The sequence below is a fragment of the Bombus impatiens genome, unplaced genomic scaffold, assembly GCF_000188095.3.
Source record: "Bombus impatiens unplaced genomic scaffold, BIMP_2.2 scf_0733, whole genome shotgun sequence".
Classification (NCBI taxonomy): domain Eukaryota; kingdom Metazoa; phylum Arthropoda; class Insecta; order Hymenoptera; family Apidae; genus Bombus; species Bombus impatiens.
This window is the reverse complement of record NT_177152.1, coordinates 8,100-31,428: the sequence shown is the minus strand read 5'-3', so window position 1 is coordinate 31,428 and position 23,329 is coordinate 8,100. Positions and strand designations below refer to the sequence as shown.

At 29.2% G+C, this 23,329-nt stretch overlaps 3 protein-coding genes across 5 annotated transcripts; 1 reads left to right on the top strand and 2 right to left on the bottom strand.

Moving 5' to 3' along the window:
• Window positions 1-42: 42 nt before the first annotated feature.
• LOC100742720 (integrator complex subunit 12-like) lies at window positions 43-4,706 on the top strand. The gene is made up of 3 exons (XM_012390151.3): window positions 43-494; window positions 1,613-1,934; window positions 4,555-4,706. The coding sequence occupies exons 1-3, from the start codon at window positions 63-65 to the stop codon at window positions 4,704-4,706; spliced, it is 906 nt and encodes a 301-aa protein (XP_012245574.1). The 5' UTR covers window positions 43-62.
• An 11,617-nt stretch (window positions 4,707-16,323) lies between these two features.
• On the bottom strand, window positions 16,324-18,917 carry LOC100741557 (post-GPI attachment to proteins factor 2-like). Of its 2 annotated transcripts, none has more exons than XM_003492430.4 (5): window positions 18,842-18,917; window positions 17,526-17,842; window positions 17,174-17,441; window positions 16,834-17,031; window positions 16,324-16,630 (listed from the first exon to the last, which is right to left on the bottom strand). In XM_003492430.4, the coding sequence occupies exons 2-5, from the start codon at window positions 17,688-17,690 to the stop codon at window positions 16,497-16,499; spliced, it is 765 nt and encodes a 254-aa protein (XP_003492478.1). In that variant the 5' UTR covers window positions 17,691-17,842; window positions 18,842-18,917; the 3' UTR covers window positions 16,324-16,496. The 2 variants fall into 2 exon arrangements, with proteins under 2 accessions (XP_003492478.1, XP_003492477.1); XM_003492429.4 differs by lacking the exon at window positions 18,842-18,917 and adding an exon at window positions 18,249-18,807.
• Window positions 18,918-19,110: 193 nt separating this feature from the next.
• LOC100742600 (protein MAK16 homolog A) lies at window positions 19,111-20,837 on the bottom strand. 2 transcript variants are annotated; one of them, XM_003492438.4, is made up of 7 exons: window positions 20,615-20,837; window positions 20,508-20,554; window positions 20,293-20,436; window positions 19,902-20,214; window positions 19,571-19,822; window positions 19,381-19,458; window positions 19,111-19,304 (listed from the first exon to the last, which is right to left on the bottom strand). In XM_003492438.4, the coding sequence occupies exons 1-7, from the start codon at window positions 20,627-20,629 to the stop codon at window positions 19,167-19,169; spliced, it is 987 nt and encodes a 328-aa protein (XP_003492486.1). In that variant the 5' UTR covers window positions 20,630-20,837; the 3' UTR covers window positions 19,111-19,166. The 2 variants fall into 2 exon arrangements, with proteins under 2 accessions (XP_003492486.1, XP_033178827.1); XM_033322936.1 differs by having other exon boundaries at window positions 20,513-20,554; window positions 20,615-20,810.
• Window positions 20,838-23,329: the final 2,492 nt, after the last annotated feature.

The following is a 23,329-nucleotide window of genomic DNA, read 5'->3' as shown; positions in this document are numbered from 1 at the left end:
AAACCCCCCCCCCCCCCAAAAAAAGAAAATAAGTCTCAAGGGAAAGTTGTAACGTGTGCATCATGTACGAGGATGCGGAAGATGCATCTGGCATCGACCAAGATTTCTTCAACGCGTTAGCGCTGTTACATTCGACGGAGGACGACAGTGCGGAGAAACTTCGTAAAATGCTGGATACGTCCATCCAGAGTAGGTATGGCTTTGACAAAACTTTGATGGCTAAGATCCCGAAGAAATTTCTGCAGAATACGAAAATCCGTGGCAAGTCGTTCGCGAATTCGAACGAGAAATCCGAAATATCTTGGCGTAAAGGAGGTAATGATAAAGCCTTGAGAAAAACCGGCAGTCTATTGCTTTCTACGAATAATACAACAGAAATTAATTGGAAACCGATGAAAATATTTGATGCGAATATCGAGGATTGTAGCGAAAAAGGGGACATTCCGAGGATATCTATTCCTGATGAAGGATCTGGAGATGGACTTTTATGCAAGGTTTCTGCGCTATTTAAATTCAAATAATTTAATAACAATAATTTAAATTGTCATCATTTTATAAAATGAAGGGCCCGTTAAGAAAAGAGGGAATATCAAATGTTAACACTTTTATAAAAGTAGGAAAATTTATTTTTCAATATACATACATATAATGCCACACCTTCATATTTTCTCATTTATTAAAATGAAATCATTTTATTCCTTATTTTATTCTGCATCATTTTCAACTTTTATTTATAATTCTCCGATTTCTCCCTTTCTTACATTGCTTTTCTTTGTTATTCCCCATTTTGTCATTGTATACCTCAACTTGTTATAACCACCGCAATACTCAGAACATAATACTCATACTACTCATACTCATAATACTCAGACATAACATGCAAAAAATGTCCAAGTCAAAATTCGTAAAAATTGATATTCCCCGCCTTTTTCGTAAACTCTTTAAATAAAAATCTTATTTAATTTGATTGATTATAAAAATTCTAAATATGGTTTATACTTTTTATATTTGAACACTGATCCATCAACTCTCCCTTTTTCTTTAACCCAGAATTACAACAAGCAACTATTTGGTTACTCTAATTACTCCTAATTATCTATGCATATAATAAGGCAATAGAAGGGTTGTGTCTCTAGATTGAACAAAGAAAAATAAGAATCATTTAGGAACAGCTCAGAAGCTGTACGTATAGTGGAAGAAATTAATTTTTGAAATTAATTTTGAAACTGTCGAACGGATTTTGATGGGGTATTGTCTGTATGTATAGTTTAGTATCCGGGAAAGAAAATAGGATATATTTCATCTCGATCCGTTTTATAAAAATCGAGAAGTAGCCTGGCATCTGAGTTATATGCGCTCCTATGTTTGGTACAAGTCAAACAACGGTGGTTATTGCTTATGTCGTATTTGTTTTGAAATCGAATCTTTTATAATTTAATATTTTTAGCTGTAGGGATTAACCTAATCGTTAGCATAAAAAATGTGTAGGTATTTCCGTGTATTAGTAATCTATGCGAACCAAGTTACAGACAAAAGTTAGATGTATAAAAGAGCATTTACACAATAACTGCTTTAACATATTTATTACAATTTCATTTTATGAAATCTGTAGATCTGTAACGGAGCGAAGCTAGGTCCACTGATACTGCTGGAGTGTCAAGAATGTCAAGAAGTCTATCACCCCCTGTGCCATCAACCCCCTGTCGTCGACATCGACGTCTACGATCCGAGAATCGTATGGCGGTGTAGAAAATGTATGGATACCTACTCTCTAAACTCTGTCATTGCGTCCGATGAAAAGAAAGTGAAAAGGTCTCGTCCACCGAACGACGAGAGCAAAGTCAAAGAACCTTTTACAAAAGTGACCAAGTCAGGGAAATTGAATGGGTATCTTGTGAAAGATGAAACTGATACCGCTGATCAAACTTCATCCGGTAAATATATGTATCCCACCGTTATATACAGGGTGTTTTGTAATTGATAGTAGAAGAGGGTAATTCTAGATGAAGAAATAAATCAAAAGTGTAGTATAATATTTTTTCATATTATTATTGTATGTGAAAATATTTTCTGAATATTTGTCTGTTACTTGTCATTGCATTGCATGTCTTTATTGGCAGAATCCCGCTATAGGCTAGTATTTCCACTTATGTTTATATGTATTGCATTGGATGAAGCAGAAAACACAACGAAATAAGATATTCATCCTAAAGAATTTAGCAGAGTAAGCATGATAAAAGTGCTCCAAAACCAAATTACTCTTGTGATACGTTAATCGAGAAAGCTTTCTAAGAAAACGAAATTTCTACGAAACTGTAGTCCTCTATCCCTATTATTAGAGTAAAAAATGTATATAGTATTTACAATCTTCGTCGCTTTTATGATTGATTGCAGAATTTACTCGTCCAACATTGAAGATTTTGTCGAGTATCTCAACAAAGCTTATAATATGTATGTATCACATACATATCTAACATATAATAATGTGATTACCGTTTACACATTCATAAAAATATCATTTTATTCCTCAACAGCCAATCGAGTTTGACGTATATTCTATACTATAGTGCTTGTACGTTTTGTTGTTAATATGTAGTGATCAAAGCTAAATTTAAATTATGTTATTATTTTCTCTCAAGTAACGCAGGTTAATATTATTTTCGGAATCTATTATTTCCGCCAAGTACGATACTGCTTGCGATAATTAGTAAAATTTAGTAAAAAAGATTCTAAAATTTCCCCGTCATTCTTGAAAAATCCGCATTGTTTGAGATTTCATCCAGAACTGACTACAAAGTGTTAAAAATCGAGCTTCTTGGTATAGAATATAAACTATCAATGTTTATAATAAAAGTATTATATTCCTCCTTCTGTAGTTTGCAGCAGATAAAATAAATATCTCTACGATTAATATACGATAATATAATACGAGAAATGCTTCTGCTGTACGAGGAATGTTACCACTTACTGGATACTACCAACTGCCACAAGCAATGTCATACTCTCTAAATCGGCTATACACGCAAGTACATACTTAGGCGGTATACGCGCACAAATTTATTGCACAAATATACTTTACGGTCATATAGCCTCCATACGACACAAGTATATTTAAATAGTGTTAGTATACGTTAGTATACCCTGTAATCGATGGACGACGACGATGTACTCGCTTTCGCTTCTTTCGTCTTAGTTTTTCGACTTGTACAAATCTGTACTTCTTCTACACACGCTCAAGTATACTTGAGTATACGCGATTTGTGTACAGTACGCCTGTACAGTTAAAATACCTATGCAGTATTATCATATACACGCTCAGGTATATCTATTTGTGCAATAAATTTCTACTTTATACACATGGAAGTGTAAAAAGCTATACAAAAGTTGAAAAAATTATGAGTAAGAAATAAACATGACAGGCAGCTTCTATTGTAAAAACATAGATATTGTCACTCAATAATTTTAATAAAAAATTTGTATTTTTAAAATATCGCTAATTTCTTAAAAATACGTTTTACAGTAAAAACAATCTGTAAAACTTCCAAAATGTAACACTCTAATTATGGTATCTGAGATTTTCTTCATAATTCTTTATAGGATAGGACAAAAAGTATCAAGCATGAACCTAGATAAATGAAAGATATGAATCATATTTAGGTTAATGATTATGCTAACAATAGAAATAAGAGCTAAAACTTCGTGGAAATCTTTTTCTAGGAAACTCCCTCGATTGACGTATCACAAATTTAGGTTGGTTTATGAGCACTTTTTAATTAATTTAAAAACATTTTTTATTCTGTCGGATACACGGTCCTGCTTTTCGTGTCGGTGGAAATTTCTATAAACATTGCCTAGTGTGTTCTGTTAATTCATTTTATCAAAGCCCATGTTTCAATATTACACTTATGATACTTGTGATTTCTTCAGAATACACAATTGTAATTAAGCAAACTAATATTTCAACTTATGTTTGTATATTAAATATTAAACCAGCTTCTGCCAGCAACTTCGTTCGCGTAGATTACTAATGTATGGAACAATTTTTAAGCAGATGAATATTTATGTATGTTAACAATTAGGTTATTCTCCTTAGTTAAAAATATTAAATTATAGAATGTTCAATTTCAAAACAAACACGACGTAAACAATAACCATTATTCTTTGACCTTTACCAAACATAAAAGCGCATACAACTCAGAAGCCAGGCTACTTCTCAGTTTCTACAAAACGGATCGGGATGAAACATATTTTTTCATATTTTTTTCCTTGGAAACTAAACCACACAACAAAGAAAACCCCATCAAAATCCATTCAGTAGTTTTTATGTGATGCGAATGCAAAAAGACGAACAAACGGACGAACAAATAGACAAACAAAAAGGTTCCAAAATTAGCTTCTTCCGACTTCCAACCCTTCTACTGTTCCATTTTATGTATAGATACTGCAAAACGCACAATGAAACAGGAATTATTACTAGATATAAGACACCCTGTATATTTACCTTTTTATTCTTTAGTTTTATTCATATATACTAGAGAATACTTATGACTTTAGATGTTTCTCAAAAAATTGGTTGTATTGGCGAAGATACATCGATTACAAAAGGTTCTGTCTTTTCGAGCCAAAAGACGAGGACAATATCGTCGATTCAATTAAGAAAACGAATTGGATCCAAACTTTCAGTCATTCGATCCATAGTAAAATGATATTTGTAATGTTAGTAATTAAGAATGTTTCAAATTGTCTTTTATTAGTTTTCAATAAATAAATCTAAATTGGATTGATATTTTATGTACAAATGTATAAAAATGATTATTGATTTGAGATTATAATTTCTTATAATTTAAACATTTAAGTTTTCATTTCAGATTTGTTATTTTGCTTTATCAAATTCATAATGGTGTAAATAAATCAAATTTTGTCACCATTTATTATAATTATTTTCTCAATCTAAATTAACAATTAAACTGATTATATGAAATTTTGGAAGGTTAACAGAACGTTAAAAATGTCTATCAATATCATATTTAAACTAATTGGACCACGGTACAGGATATTATTTAAACAAAATATTTGAGAAATGATTATTTTGGTGATATATCATCTTATTTGATCATTAGTTTTTTAGTTTATTTGAATCAGCAAATAACATTTTCTTGAATTATTTTATTATTTAGTTGTTAAATGAAAATTTTTTATTTTATATCGTATATTGTACTTGATTAGATGTTTCCTGAGATATATCGATTTCTTCATAATGTCTGACGTACGCAAGCTTAATCACGTGCATAGGTATCTTTCAAGGGTAATTAAAATTAAAACAATTCTAAGAGAAATGTTTCTACGTTGTAAAATAACTTGGCTATGCTCATAACTCAAACACATGCAAAATACAATATTTAAAATTCGAGTTAACGTTAACAATCAAAATTATTTGATATTTTATTTGAAAACATAGAATTAATTTAGTAAATAGGAATTATTAGTATTATATACATGTTACTAATAATTTATTTATGTGTTTCAAACACATACACATACTTAAAATAAAATAAAAAGCAGAAAAAATTGAACGGCCGAAAGGTACATACAAGGTACGCTTTATTATTTGCTTGTTACATGTACAATGGAAAATCTATCTCGAACGTCTTTCGCTCTCTAAAAATCAATCCACACAAATTAATACTTCACTCTCGCGAAACAACGCTTCAGTCGCGGTACACGATGCCTTATTTAAGCCGATTACAGACGTAACTTGTTACACTACACTACACCAACTCAGCCAAACCAAGAAATCTCTCCAAAAATAAAAGTAACGAAATAAATCGGATTTCGAAAAGAACAACACATATTTGATTATTCATTAATCAATGATAATTCACTATTGGACTATCGCATTATATTTTGATAATTAAACTGCGGATATTTGTGCAGATTCGTATTTTTGTGAAATTGAGTTGAGATTTGTTTTACCTACTGAATATTACAACGAATACTCCACTTTCAATATTTTATATAATTTCTGCACATTATATGTAGTATTGGACTCAAGTAGGTGCAGATTCAAGCCCTTCGTACCTTACGAGCTCTTCATATTCTTCATAAGTATTTCGAGAAAAGAAGCGATAGAGAGAATTTTAAACAAACTTGAATGTAAATGCGACAGATACAAATCCCCTACGAATACTTTTACAAATAAAAAAAGGACTCCTAAAGAGGATCGAACGTTATTCGTATAGGTTCGAAACTTTATCGGCGCTCTAACAGAAATTCTACTTCATTTAAAATCACTTTTCTTGGCTATCGTTCTTAAATTGTTACAACTGTGGATGTTCAAACAAAATTTATAGGAATCCCGTTTATCGTCTATGATTCTACAGAATTTATTTAAATAGAAGAATTCAACAAGACTCTCCTGATTCGATTGCTACTTACAAAGGGTTCAATTCATTTAAATATCGAAATACGTAGTTATAAGTAGATTTTCGAAAGTTACGAAGAATCATTCAGAGGTTCGGCACCAGCTTATAAATATCGAATACTTGGCGATTATAATGGCAAGAACCATTATACCTTACAGCTAGTATTTGAAGTAAACTTTGGATACTAGATTTGATTCAAATTTATAAGTATATATTGTACTCGATTTTATCACTAGATTATATTTATTCTATGCATTTCTTTATTTTCAAATTCCCTGTAAATGTATAAATATCCGCAGTATATTGGTAATTTACGAGTTTTATCTGTCGTCGCGCGGTTCATTTCGTATACTCATTCGTTTTCTATATTAAGGTCAACGGAGTTCAGTTACCTTCAACAGCCATGCTGAAGTTTGAATCGGATGTGATGCTCGATCACTTTCGCTCTCATTAATCGTGCGTATGAGAGAAGATTGAGCGCGAGGTGCCAGAAAAGTACAGAGAGTAGCGAGTGCCGCGAGTACACCTTGTCCAGTGATAAATCGCCATTCTTCTTCTTTACATCTTGTTTCCAGTTACTTCTTATTTAATTGATGTTAATCCTTTACTACTATTGTTAAATCAGTTTAGGTTTGAGTTAAGTTGTTTAATTTTAAGTTTCTTGGTTTTAATTTATATCTTACATCTTATGTAATACAATGGCTACAAAAGGTATTTTATAAACGGTATAAGACCCTTATTTTCCAATGAAGTGTTTTTTTTATCAGGTTATACATTTCATGTTCTTGGTATTAAATTTTCCTAATCATATGAAAGTACTATTAAATAATACGAAATTCAATATACTCGGACCTAATTAAATAGTATGTAAATGGCATAATAAATACAATGGTAGGGAAATACTTTTCGTAGCCACTGTAAGTGTCATTGATAGTCTTCGTCACGTAAAATATAGAATATAGATCGAAATGTACTACTACAAAATGAAGTAACAGAGTATCGTTAATAAATTAAATTAAGTTTACATAACAAAATTGTTTAAAGTTTTGTGAGTACGCGACGGTACGATTTAAGAATTCACCATTCTGTCGTATTCGATTTATAGAATCTAAATGACCCATATAATCGTATCGTACAGTTAGATTAATATATTTTTATCATTATGAGTTTTTTACTGGAATCAAACATTTTAATTTCGTGTATTTGTATTAAAATATTCAACGTTTATAACTTTCTTGAAAATAATATTAATCGAATTATAATTCGATAGATTTGATTACCTTTATTCATAAAAAAACACAATGTATCTTTTTTAATTGTACTCGTGATGGTAAGTGTAACGAAATCACGCCTCGGTAGTATCATCTTTCATTTTCAATATCGTATTTCATTTCCATTAGTAAGTTACAATATTTGCTCATGATTTTTCATTAAAATGATACGAATTCAAACTGACGTAACAAATTAATCCATTGCATTATATTTGGAAACATAATTTTTCAATAAATTTATTACTTCTTCAGAAGAATACTGGAATAAATAAAACCTAATAAATATTTCATATATTTAAATAAGTTGGTACTTAACTTTTTAAGTACCAACCACGAAAACTTTTTTTGAGGGTGAATTTATTGTTTATTGTAATTTGTAATATTACTAGTGTTTATTGTTACTTTACCATCGTTAAACTTTATCATAAAATATACATACTTTACTACAAAATAAGCAAGGTTTAAAACTGCATTTATAGAATATTTTAATATCTACCAAATATGCATATTGTGCTATTCATGGGTGTATCACACTATAGCACACAATATGTGTCAATTTTTACATAGAAACATATTTTTAGAGTTGTATTTACATAAAAAACGAAAAATAATAATTTTATATCAAGTTCGCAGACACCTTTATATGGTTTCCCAATGCATAAAGTGAATCTATATTCTTAGGCATAATGATCATGAATTACAAAACTCTTTCATGAAATTAGGTGGTCGATCAGAATATGAGCAAATTCTGTGATAATACCTACGTATTCTTAGATGTTTATACATATATGAAAAACTTTAAAATGCAAAACTGTATAGAATATGAAAAAATATATAGGTAAAACATCCAAATTATATATTTGATAGGATAAGATTTGATAGGTAAAACAATTTCCTACCTATGTTCCATCTTTTTAATCGTATTCATAAGAATATAAATTTGCACAAAGATCCGCAACCTATATATAACAAAATCGCTATTCGAAATTAAAAAGGAACAGATCTGGAAAAATTGTAAACAAATTATATATTTTTTAACTACACTAGCTTAACTAGATACTGTATAAATAACAATACGTATACTTCGCGAATTACTATACAAACGCAAAAGCACTATAGCAAAACAGCTATATATTTGTGCCGATTATCACAGAATTGTCGATTATTTAAATAATTGGCGTATCGCGAAAGAAAAATTATTAAAATTTCCATTTCTGGACGTATTGCTTATTGAATTAAAAGAATACTTTCGATATCTAAATTATGTAAAAATAAAACATGTTTAAAATTTTTCATTTCAATAAATTGCGAATCTTTTCTAATTTCCCGCTATTTTTATTGTAAATGGCTATAAATCCACATTTTTATACAGAAATCAAAGTTTCGATCATTGTATCGAATCGATATGTTCTGGTTGTTTCATTATTGCTAATTAATACGTTCGATTAAGTTTACAAGTTTACAGCTTCTGGTGTGCGGAATTCCTGAATCTTTAGTAAAAACAAGAAAAAATATATATGTATATACTCTGTGTCTTACAACTATAAAACCATTCTAAAAGTTGTAGTTTCTATGCAGGTACGAGATAAAAGATACAACACGACAGAATCTGATCAAAAGTATACAAAATCGAACAGTTAAACGTATTGAAAATAGAAGGGATTTCACATATTATTACGTAGATTACTCTTATAATTTCATTTTATTGTATTCTGATAACGATCTCAATTTTTGTGTAATTAAATATTTTGTTATATTGGTTCTGCAGTTATGAAAGAAAAAGTAATCTAATTTTTTACGTTTTCACTTGTAGTTGCCTTTTTGCCAGTGAAATTTGATCTATTTTTGTTTATTTTAAACGAAATATGGTTTCTTAATATGATTTAAAACATGGAACGCTTCGTTCATTATTTTTTATTGTTGATAAGGGTTGGAAATCTAATAACATATACAGAATATAAAATTTTAGAATGATTCTATAGTTACGAGACAACGTCTCGTATCCTGCTTGCAAATAACTATACGTAAAATGTTGACCTTAAACTTAATATTGTCGGTCTAAAGAACAAAAAACACGAATAATATCCTACGCAAATATAGAGCAAATATTTTTAGTTAATTTCATCATAGTTTCATCAACTGTATTGTTCTCTCTTTAATCATTCCGAGAGCGCGAATGTATTATCATAATAAAAGTCTCTTACAATTTTTTTATCGTGTATTCTACAAATTCCATCTTTCGAAGATGAAATTTTAAATACCTGTCGAAATTTGCGTCGTCAAATGGTAAAAAGCTCCTCTCGAAAACACTAACGTGCGTACATGCATGCAACGATTTAGAGATATTAAATAAATAATACATATGTATATCTCTAAAATTTGTCGCGACATTTTTCAGTTTTCATCTCTTTAATCGTAAACTTTATGGGATATTCCGATTTAGACGATTAGTTTTTATTGATTTTTGGTACGTGACAAAAAATGATATTGTATGTAGATATTTCGAATAGTTCATGTCAATATCACAATATAGCAAAATAGAGGTTATATTAGTTTTAGATAAATGGTGGCACAGATTGAACATTTTATGACGCAAATGAATTATTTTAGTATTATTTTAAAGTTACATAAGTTAGATATCGTCTGTACTATTATAAGTAATGTACATACAATATTTGTCAAAACGTCGGTCTTTGCGACTGTTTTTAATCTTAAAAGAAAAGAAATCATAGGTAACGATATAATTCTAATTCAAACAATAGCCAATGTTATTCTGTATACGTGCAAAAGCGCAAGTTAATTGATGGTTTTCGAGAGAACCGTGCCACCACTTTGAGAAATACTAGTTTAGGCAGAATGCATTCAAACTTTTCGGCGTCATTATAATTAGCTTTAATTAGCTTACACCTTAAGTACTTCATAAGTACTAGGACACAATACGGAAAATGAGATAAACCTAATAAATTTAATTTTATTAAATTTTTTATTTTAATAACATCAGTAACATCAGATTAAAACCTTTGGAGTTATTGTTAGACTGCAGAAGTTTATGCAAGTGCATATTTTTATAGAATGCAAGTAGAAAAACGAAAACCCGATAGAAATTTGTTATATGACTAAAAGACTATAAAAATGTGCTTCTTTTTGTTTTCCACTCTTTGCATAATGCGGATATTTTGCACATTTATGTTTAAACACATGTGTAAAAACATATTACATGCTTATGTGACGTATTTATCCTATTATATTGATTTAGTTTATCATAACTGTATAAAGTGCTAGTAACAATAATATGTAATCAATGTTAAATATGGACTACGTTAAACTGTGTATTTGAAATTTCGTATGGTTGGTTAAGCGTCAGATGTAATACCACGTGTTTCGAATTAAGATAGTTCGATTTGATTAATTCGCATCGTTACCTCTAACGTGAGCCGTGTGGCGAGTAGGATGGAAATGTCTAAGAACTGTTCTTAAATTTTGTGAAATGCAAATATTTGAAAAGACTGACGAGTGTTATATTTTACACGCAAATATCATCAATTAACAACGGCAAATTTGGACAAATTGTTTGTAATTTATTATTAGATATTGCTAGATATTCAATTGTTAAATATTTGAAATTTTAAACATACATTAAATATATTTCTGACATATTTTGTTTATTTTTATGTATATATCTGCATATTTTATGTTTATAAACATCCGCAGTCTAGTTATTATAATTAGTTTAAAATTTTATAATATAGAGCAGCTGTATAATGTATATATATGGTATAAAAATGTCGTCAATTATAAATAATGCAATTAACGTTTATTTTCCCGGGATTCTGATATTATTAGATTGTCCACCGTATTTATTGATCTTTGGTTTCATGTATTTCAAAAATAAAAAATATTAATAAAAATTAATAATAAAAATATTTAATTTATTTAAAATATTCTCAATGAAGTGGTCAAATCAATGAATTGTGAGTGTCAGTATAGAATTGTCGATTAATTGTTTTCTATAATTTTTGTAAATAACTTTTACAAATATTTTTTGCTTGTTCTAAATCGTTATCATCCATGAATATATCACTCTGAAATGAAATTTAAATTAACAAATTGCGGACTTCAATATACAATTTATTATTTTCCACAATTTCTGCATAAATAACATTTATAAACATTTTTCACATATTCTTAACTCGAAATGCATAATTCTGACCGATTAATCGGTTTCTTAATAATCTGGATCAATTACTACATGGTACATAAAATCAGTAAGTGTCCTAATACTTATGAATTGTTAAACTTGTGTACCGCTATCTCAATTTTATGCATATCATATACCTACATAAATATTTTAGGAACACATTTTTATCACCTATGCAATGAAAAGATCCAAAAATCGAATTTTAAGCTTTCTAAACTAGAATACCCTCATAATCTTCGATCAATCAAGATTCTATATGCCAACTGTTACCATCAACTCTCTTGATCCGAGTATGAATCGCGATAAAAAATTTCTCTCACTGTGTTTTCAATATTTTCGACTATGTTCGTATCTGTATATATGTATATGTGCATTTGCTCTATGTACACATGAGGCAGAGAGAGCAAAGTGTAAGTGTGGCGGTTTTAATATATAATTGCTAGAATTATAGTGCAGGTATCACTCTGCTCCAGAACCTGCTTCCAACTATGTACTTTACAGAATAGACTTGTTCGAACAGCGGCACGAAGGCGTTCAGCCTATTTCATGACAGTGTTATCATGCCAACTGGCTGACATAATTAAATAGAGATCCGACACAAGTTAAGGTTGCTACAAGTCACAATCTGACATCGACAAAGACGATCCTATTTTATATGAACTGCGGTACCTTTCTCTGCCGCTTGAACCAGCGAGTGATTGTTTATATAATATAAAGATAATATTTATGTACAAGTTTTCTATAAAATCAGATACTGAAATGAATAGCGATGGATACAATATTATCTAGTTGAATGTATGTGTCAATATTTATAGTAATTCCGATTATATTCTCACGTAAGTTGTCGTACGCAAGAGAGAGGAAGATTCTGAACAATTGTTTGGGAGATTATTTTAGCGAAAAATAACTTTTTCAATAAAAAATATATTGTGCTAATTAATAATTAAATTGAGAATTTAGATATACTGTGTGAACACAAATATTTTTAGTTTTGTAGGTTTATATAAATTTTCTATTTATAATAATTAAAATAATTTTCTTAATTACTTCACGATAGAAATCCAAGTTTAATTTCAATTATTTGTTTATTTATAATAACGCAATTATTTTTTGAGCTAACAATTCTATTCTTGGAAGATAAATGCAATTTTATATTTTGATACTTCAATATTCTGAAAGTATAAAATTAAATCACAAATGTCGATTTCTAGTATTTATCTATTATATAATGACTTTACATGTAATACAATTCAATAGAACTTTAGAAAAATTAAGATTGGATTTCTTAATTTAGATCTTATTAGTCTGCTATTTACGTGCGTTTATTTATAATCCCGTCTATATTATATAATATCTAATGTATTATACTAATAATAAAGTTTCAAAATAATTATAGAATTATAAGCAATTATAATCCTCTAAAACGTTTTATCGCAATGTTAATAAGATCACAAACCTCGAATATTACAAACATTGCATTAGTAGTTTTATAAATTTCATGTAACAAATATTACATTGATACTGATATTTTCATTGAATGTATAAGTTTATTACGATATCGATAAAATTGTAATTTATTAACTAAACATACATTAAGAACAGAATCTTCATATATAAAATCATCCGTTATAATCTCCCAAAAATTTGTACATCCTCTTTGAAACGCCCTATATAGAGCGAAATAAACTATTTTTGCAATTATCATAGAAAAACAGTGTATGTTTCATTTTGTGTGCATAAAGTATAGAAATTCGTTCAATTTCGAAATAGTACATATATTCAAACAAAGTAAAATTATAAAAATGGTTAATCATGAATAAGTGATTCATTAAAGATATTCTGTTGTCAAATCAAAATTTATGTAATATGGTACATATACATACAGTATCTTTAATACATCACTTGGCACAGATTTTAACATTTGTACCGATAAATTAATTAGTAATAGCCCGTAATTATTTCTGTGTGATGATTACGAACGAAGGTAGATATTTACAGAAAGGCAGCCCCTCTTTCGATAATTTTTTAATATATTATCAGTGTCATCATCCTAGGTAGTGTCGTGAAGGTTTTAGTTGGAGGTCACTGTTTATTAAAAAGTTATTATGAAAAAACGTTTACTCAAAAGTACATAATTTCCTGGGTACCATTTATATTTAATAAAATGTATAAATGTAAATCGAATGCTCTTGTTTATCTTTCCTCTTTATCTTTACATACTGAAGACTATGCTATTGGTATTTCTTATAACTTCTACAGAACTAACCTTTTAAACTTTTTCAACAAAAAAAAGATAACTCGCGATCAGTACTGAACAGCTCGTTGTATTTAATTTCGTTACTACAAAATGACGTATGTTATGCAGTAAAGGTGTGGGCATGGAAGGGACTTCTTCCCAGCCCCTGCACTCTCACCCGAAAAAGATCTAAGCTAATCCAACCCCTATTTCAACTTAAACAGAAATGAATAGATACGGTAAATTTGGTTTTTACGGAATACGGTTTCACAATACAATTTAGGATGGTGATTTTGACAATATATTAAAAGATTATCGAAATCGAAGATAGCTCCCTTTTTATAAATATTTATCTAAACGAGTACAAACGCTTGCTTTTGTATTACAATAAAAACCACCAATATATGTTGCTCGAGTGATTGTACATGACTTACAATTTTCACATACTTTTGAACACTTGGCAATCGAATTTATAAAACAATAATTTAATATATTTCAGCACAAAAAGAAATGTTATGTAATCGTTTTTGTAAATAATACAGAAATACTTTGACGACATGTATTTATCAACAAAAGAGTAAAAGCAATATAAGAAAAAATTCCTTATATCAAATTGTACGACGTAAACATACTTCAAGCTAGTTGCATTTGAAACAAAATTTTTAAGAAACCCAATCATGATCTTACTTAAGTAATATTCTCATAATTATATGTGTAATGTTTGGGATTTATACAACTGATTCCAATAACAATAATAGTGCACTTCATCACAAACAGTTTTTCCTTTTTCTTATTTAATACTTTCTGTGAAATATTTAACGTGAGTATCTTGAAAGGGTGTAATGTGATTATAAAATTTAGTACAAGTACAAACAGTGATCTGAATTAACTTTTTCAATTTACTCCGTGGTTTTTGGACGTAATATTCATGCTTTGGTCGGGAACATATCATACAAGATAGTCATCAATTTCACTTTCTGTCAGCATTTTCTATTTTCGTTGAGATTACTTGAATACCAATCGATTGCACTTAAAGATTATATGCTACATATATGAACATGGTAATTCATCCTTATGTTCATAACACAGTATTGCTATAATCCATGGTACGTGAATATTGAGTAACTTATATCTCTTTTGGTTATATTTCTCCTTTCATTTTTATATGATGTGTGATTTGTGTATTATATGCATACGATAAAATATATTAATGGTATTACAACTGTACAATGATGAATAATATCTCTACTGTATCTTAAATTAAAATTACATACAGTTATTTCATAAACGTAGGTAAATGCATCCTACATGCTAACAATGCGTCAAAAATTCATGACATGATAACGATGCTCCTTTTAAAGCAGATAAAAAAAGATAGAAAAAAAAGGAAAGAAAAAGTTATAAAAGGACTAGAATGAAATACTGACTAGAAATCTCACATCTTAAAGAACTTCCAGAGAAGCAATTTAATATTCACTATAAAAGGGCATTTACTTTGTGCTAATAATAATTCCTTTTTTTTCTTTTTGCAATAGATGCACACAAATAAAATATGAAATTTTATTATTTTGGACTTTTAAGCTTAATATTGTTTGTATGTAGGATACACATTTGTCCCGTATCACTACAAATTCTCATTACCTAAAAGGCCATTTAAGATTTTTTCTCATTGCCTGGGAAGATACCAGTGCCATACTTTGGAAGCGCTAGATTTTTAAAATATACTTTTTCCCTTTTAGCTTTAATCTTCAGTTGTGCCTTTTCATATGAAATAATTGGAAAGTGTATTTATGAAAAAAGTCATCAGTAACTAAGAAATGCTAAAGTAAAAAGTATCTTACATATCTGCAGCATTACATAAAAGAATATAATTAATACTATTTTGATCAAATCTGCTAGAAGAAAAAGTATTGTGCTTTAAATCAAGTATCCACCAAATATATAAAATATCTTTTAATAAAAATCATTATCTGTGATATATTTATTGAAATATTTAAATATGTCACAAATAAATATTTTTAAAAGTACTATTGAGTATAAATTATAATTTAAATAAATTTATAATCAGTCAAAATAAGTTTATAAAAAGGAGAAATATAAATTATAACTGCTATATAGATCTTGCATTCGTAATTGTTTTTCTTAAGATAAGAATATTGAATATTTGATTTCATTAAGGTTTTGATTTCATTCATATAATGTACAATTATTTTATTAAGAAATATTTACCAATATTCATTAGTGGATACTCAGCTATATATAGTATGGTATTATATACTTTTTCACTTTTGGCAATAGCACTTCCAGACAGTGGCAGTAGGCACTTTGATGACAATAATAAGATAATAATGAATATAAAATGTTACAAGTTAATCCACCTTTGAGGCAGGTAAACCATTTCCAACAACCAGCTGCTCCTTGGGAAAGTCTAGAATTACGGTTGCATGAAAACCCATATTTGCAGAGGCAATCACATACTCGCAAAAGGAAAACCAGCTAAATGCTGTTAAGAAAAATATTATAAGTTTTACACAGTGCAACTAAATTTTTTATATGTAGCGAATTATATGTATATATCTCATAACTATGACTTATTTATATTTTGATGCATTACTAAAGATTTTGTAAATACTTATATCTAAATTTTGTATATAATATCAATATTTGTAATTATTAAATTTCTTTAAAATATGTTAATTTTCTTACCGAGATCATGACATAGTAACCTATGCTTTAGAAAGAAAACGATGAGACCAACAGTACTAACAAGACTAGTTACAAAAAGTGTCTGTTTGTATTGAAGACTTGGTGCATTTGGTGTTACAAGACGACCCAATCTCACTTCTGCTAGCATATATGTTAAAGAACTGATCATAAAGATAATGAAAATTTTTTCATGCACATCTGAAAGGTAGCATTTCTTGTTAAGTCAATTTTTAGATGATTATATACATAATTTATGACATGTTATTAATAAATTCTAGTATTTTATCTTTTACCCTTCAGTATACAAATAGTCTCTATTATATCTTATATTATTACTCACAATAATTTTCTCTGTTAGAAATATATGTGACTCCACATAGTGCTGCCACTTCTGCCATGCTTAACCAATAACATAGATTTAAAAGTCTAAATCCCATAATTTTGGAAGGTACATCTTCAACTGTTTTAAGTATTTTATAATAATATGAATAATATACAGTAGCAATAATTAAGCGAGGACCTATGTGTAGAGCTATGCTTATGCGCCACAAATATCGTTGAGGAGATATACCAGTGATAGCTGAGATCGATGGAAGTACATTATAAACCTAAAATAAAAAATAGATAAATTATGAGAGGTAATAAAATTTAATATACTCATCACAATCATAATAGGTATGTGAATTCCATACCTTGCAGTGTGTTTCATGGATATCATCTTGTTGAAAGATATATGCTGTAACAAAACAGACTAAAAGTGTGACCAGAGGTAAAGACACTGTTGCCAAACACAGTTTTTTAAATGATATTGCCATATATATGGAACTTTTACTGTTTCCCACATTGTTCAGTTCCATAGTGAAATTATCTAATATTTTGGCATTGACGCACAAAATAAAAAGTAAGTTTAAAAGGATGCAAGATCTGAATCAATCTATATTAAAATCATTTCTCCTTTCAATTTTCATTACAAAAATCAAAACGTTCTTTTAAAAGTTTCATAATATGCCTGTAAATAGAAAACAAATTTTACATTAATGAAACAGCATACCACAAAGAAGCATACTGAAGTGTAATCAATATTTTCAATACATACATGCAGATTATCATACATTACACAAAGCAAAGTTAACATTCCATTAACAATATTTAACAACTACTCTTAACACTATTATATCACATACAAATATATATTAATCATAACAAAATTTGCTTGTAATCACATTATTTATGCATTTTAATAAACGTTTCAAACAAATAAATTGCAGTAAGATTTATGAAATAAAACAAAAATAATTCTGGAAGACAATAAAAATCGTAATATGTCAGATTCTCTTTACAAATGTTACACACAAAATGATAAGTATATTTAGTTAATTACTCTATTTTCAGAATTGATTTCGCGGATAACCTACTTTTTCTATTTATAGCAAACAAAGGCACTGTCACGGGCCACGGATAACGCGTTGTTCGTGACATTTGCCTGGAGGCGATTTATTATATGTATGACTATGACACTCCTGCACGGAATCCGCAACAATGGTCAACTTTGTTCACGCGACCAATGATTTGATGAGTGATAGAAACTTCTTTGAATTTATTTGAAAGCTGTCAATAATTTTACCAATCTTTCTTTCCTCTTTCTTTTTTTCTCTACAGTGTATGAGGAGTTACTTCACTTAAATGATTATATCTGGTCTACACAATAATGCAGGTATATTATATATCCATTTTGACAGCGTACTTGTTAACTCATTTAGTGAGCACCTGTTAAGGTCCTATTCAAGTATTTACGATTTCTGGTTTGAAAAGCATGTATTCAAGTATATACATAAAGGATAAACAGCACATATAATGCACGATTAAATGAGATTTCAATGCTGCATTTGTGTCATTTATGTCACGTTTTTTAATCAATAACAATTTATTTGAGTCAAGATTCTGTCAATTGTGACTTGTTCATTCATATTCATTTATGTTTTTCATGCAGAAAATCAGAAGAATTTACCTTGTTCCGTATGTACAAACGTGTCGTCTGCTAGCCTGCGAATTTCTGTTCGAAAGGATGCCATCTATGATTTTTATAAATGCTTCTGGATGCTACTTTAAGCTAGCGCCAATTTTAAACTTTTTTATTCCTCAATTATATGAAAATATTATGTATATATATTTATAACCACATATATATTAAGATAATATATATTATAAATATATTATAAAAACGTTATGTTAATAATAGAAATTAAGAAAGTATAGGGATATTATATACTGAAAAAGTATAGAATAATTTTAATTTTATTAGAAATATAATTACAAATATCCTAACTGAAAATTTATCTCGTTTGATCTCTTTCATATGGTTCCTGTTCCATCTCGTATTCAATTTCGACCCTTGGACGGACTCTCTTTTGCGATTTCTGTTTCCTGACAATTACTTTCTTCGCATTTTTACTGGTTGTAGGTACCAGATCCTATAATAACACGATAATTTTAAATGCAATCGTATTATAAATAAGAATAAAAGTAAAAGATTATAATATTAGTTACTTCAATATCATCATTGTCAGATACAAAGTCGTCAGATAATTCAATCTCCTCTTTTTGTCCTGAATCACTGTCCTCATCCTGTTAAAATGGATTAATTAATATTAAACAGAAAATGGCGATGTAACACTCAGTAATTCATATTTAAACGAGGATGATACATATATTTATATCTAAATGAAGGACAAATTACCATAGATACTTCTTGAATATCAAAATTATCGTCCTCATCTTCGTCATCAGTTTCTGCTTCTATGAAATGAGGTGTATTTGCCTCTCTTTCTCTCTCCTTCTCATCTGCTTCTAATTCTAACTCTACTTCTTTCTCAATTTCTTGTTCCTTTTCTTCTTCTCCTTCACTCTCAGCCTCACTTTCACCTTCAACTTCAACAGCTTCAACAGCTTTGTCAAACACTTTTTGTGGGAAATTGTAAACATCATTATACTGAAAGAAAAATGACGATGAAGAAGAAAATTTAGATATTAAAATTTATATGTATAATTATAAAGAGAAGAATGTGTACCATGCCCTGTTTTAATCTTTCCATAAGTTGTTTTTCTATTGCAGTTTCTAATCTGGCAGCTATAAGAGCCTTTTCTTCTCTGCGTCTTTCTCTCCTTTCAATTTTTCTTTGAATTGGTACAATTTGTTTTTGTCTTCTCAATCTTATTCTTCTCATACGTAAGAGGTATTGTGTAATTTTTATAAATCTTTGCTTGCATTTTGCTTTTATGAAACCAGGCCAATACAATAAATTTTCATTGATTTGCTGTATTGCTTTTTCAAAATTTCTGGAAAGCTTCACCCTTTCCCACGCATTCTTTGGGAAATGTATTCTATAAGGAATAGAATGTACAATTAATAATAATATTTGACAGTTTTGAAGGAATATAACATCTAAGTTAGATTTTTACCTTTCTGCTGTTCTCATGTATAAGTAAATAATACCATTTTCTTCCCTAACTGTAGCATACTGACTGTTTGCAAGAGGACAAGACGCTCTACTGCATAAACCCGTAAGATTATATTCATTGCGACAAAACCTCTGCGACTTTGTACTACAAAAGTAAAGAGTAAATTATATCACAATCACACAAAACCATTATTCTGCTTTTTAAGTCATACATACTTTACTTTAAAAGAACAGAAGGATTTATTGATGACGCTCCATACGACCTAAAACAATTTATCATTGTATGAAATATTAAAAATATAAGCAGTTTTTAATGTACTCACGTCGTCGTGCTGCATTTTGTTTTTATATTACTTTTATACTATATTTTATATATACTTTTATATTACTACGTTTTGTAAAGAGATATTGTAATAGTCATTTAAATGTTTACAAATTATACTTGTAAAAGAATACACGTGCATTCAAAGATTCTTGAACGATATAGGTTATACTTAATTCACCGCATGTAGTTCCTAATTCGTAACTGATGGCGCTACAGCTTAGAGCAGACATTTTTTAATTTAAACTACAAAAATTCATTCATATAAATATGTATACACTGGAATACATTATACACTGAATATATATATATATATATATATATATATATATATATACATATGATATTCATCAATGATACCAGTGATATAGCAGACGAAATATAGATGTACAGTATACGGTATTACAAGATTACAGAAACATTTTTTGACTCTTATTTTCGCAATCACTATTTATAGTTATCTAGATATAGTTAATGATGTTAATTAACAAATCAACATTTTGGCTATTGATTTCCAATAGATTCCATGAATAAAAATGAAGGGACGTCGTCCTTACGTGTTTTCGAAAAGATAAAACCTGATATACTAGTCAATACTGTTATAAAATTATATAGAATAGAATCGATGAATCAAAAATACAGGAACGACGTCCTTACGTGTTTTCGAAAAGATGAAACCTAACGTATTAGTTAATACTATTATAAAACTCAGTAAAAAATTAATCTGATTGATTTCCGATTATAAAATCTGCAATCTGGCAACGTTTTTTCAATGCGCTCGATTTTTAGAAATTCAGATTAATTTCAAGATACAGTACTCTTATTTTCACAGTAATGAAAATTTTTGCATTATTTAATATTATTATGAAGGTACATATAAAAATAATGATTAATGAAATCCGCAAAAAGGGAGAAGTAAATTTAAAATATTTGCAAACATTTTTATCACGTGCTTTATTGTTATGTATAAAGATGTGGATATGTATTTCTTACGTTTTAACAAAAGCATTAAGCAAAGTTAAATTCAGCTAAATATTATTAACATAAATTTATTAATCTTGAACTTAAATAACATTAATAATAATATAAAAATAAATTAGTCTTTTCACAATTTACAACATATTAATATATCAAGTATAACACACTCGTATATGAAATACAATGTAGAATTGAAATATTTTGTGTGTATAATTGAACAGAATTAACATAATGTTGATCGTACAGAATTAATAAATAATTTACATGTAGCTTATTAATAAATTATGAAAAACATTAAAGTTCCTAAATAATAAATAAATAATGTAAAAAATGTATAATAATATACAAAGACTAAAATAATAGAAATAATAAAATTTATATATATAGTTAACATTAATTTTGTTGCAATTTCATTTGCATGCTTCTTCTTTTGGGAATCTACATAGATTCGAGTCGATTGTAGCACAGATGAAGTATTTGCAGTTACTTTCAACATTCCACTGCTGAGCAAATAGGAGAGCATGGAGGATACTTATCTCGAATAAATTTGCCTCTACTATTTTTATTTCTTAACATGCGACTGAACAATTTTAATGAAGCATCTTCATGCGCGGAAAGTAATATTACGCAGAATCGCATAAATATTTTCTTTGTTTTAGGTCTTTTACTACATTCTATAAGTCTCCACCCTTTTTCTCAGGCGTACAACTCGTTATTTTAATGCCTTGTTTTCTTTTACTATAGAGATTAGCTTTATTTTAAGATTGTCCAAGTTCTTCTTTGTATTTTGTGGGGTGTTTTCATAGTTATGATCATGGAGAACTATTTCATACGCAGTTAGAGATTGGTCCTTCTCCATTGGATTTGCGCCCGTTAGTGTATTATATGAGAAACAATTCTCATTAACTGCAATAAGAAATAATGTTCAGTATTGTATGTAGAGGTTTTAGTCCTGGAATATTAACATTTTATATCACACCAAGTTGGATCATTCATTAACATCTCCCATAGATGATAGAACCTTGGTTTTTACAATAATGCATCTAGGTAGAAAGATATATCCATACTTTGGGCATTGTGTGTAATCGAAGTAAGTAGTATATTTGAAACTTATTTCAACTTACGTATCTCTTTGTCACTTCTAGGAGAATCAATCATTTTATAGCAATACTTGGTTCAAGAACTTTTTTAATTGTTGAAGATGATGCAAAGACACCTTCACTTTTATCTGGAAACAAAAATCATACATATGTGTATATATATATATGTCGGAGATAAGAGGACACCGGTGCCTTCCCTCTGAAACCTCGGGAAAATCCATAAAAACATTGTAATTAAAACCTACGGTTGTAATTAAACGATTTGCCATCATTTTACCCAATTGTATTTGTTTGAGACTTGTGACAATGAGCTTGGGCTCGACAAGGAGCTTGGGCTCGAGGCGACAGTTAGTCGCCGAACGTGGCCGCGGTCAACGGGACGAACTCTCCATCTAACAAAGGCATTGAGTAATCCTATAGCTCTATAAAAGAAAGATTTGTAGCAACACGTGGCAGTAAACATTCCAACGGTTTCTGTCCCGTAGCTCGCCACACGCAGATTCTCCGGGCAGGATGTTTACCAGATGCCGACACGTCTCCGTAGTACGCGATCGACTAGCCCGAGGACCGTTATAAACACTAATATCTAGTTACCTAAAATCCCTCAACAGATACACAGTCTTTGTCCCAGTTACGGG

Coding starts and splice junctions, on each gene's coding strand:
- LOC100742720 (XM_012390151.3), top strand. CDS start 63: ATGTACGAGGATGCGGAAGATGCATCTGGCATCGACCAAGATTTCTTC. Junction 495..1,612: donor GAGATGGACTTTTATGCAAG/GTTTCTGCGCTA, acceptor TGAAATCTGTAG/ATCTGTAACGGAGCGAAGCT. Junction 1,935..4,554: donor CGCTGATCAAACTTCATCCG/GTAAATATATGT, acceptor TTATGACTTTAG/ATGTTTCTCAAAAAATTGGT.
- LOC100741557 (XM_003492430.4), bottom strand. CDS start 17,690: ATGGAACTGAACAATGTGGGAAACAGTAAAAGTTCCATATATATGGCA. Junction 17,442..17,525: donor TCCATGAAACACACTGCAAG/GTATGGAATTCA, acceptor TTTTTATTTTAG/GTTTATAATGTACTTCCATC. Junction 16,631..16,833: donor GTTACTATGTCATGATCTCG/GTAAGAAAATTA, acceptor TTTTCTTAACAG/CATTTAGCTGGTTTTCCTTT.
- LOC100742600 (XM_003492438.4), bottom strand. Junction 19,459..19,570: donor ATATTCAAGAAGTATCTATG/GTAATTTGTCCT, acceptor CCATTTTAACAG/GATGAGGACAGTGATTCAGG. Junction 19,305..19,380: donor CTGACAATGATGATATTGAA/GTAACTAATATT, acceptor GTGTTATTATAG/GATCTGGTACCTACAACCAG.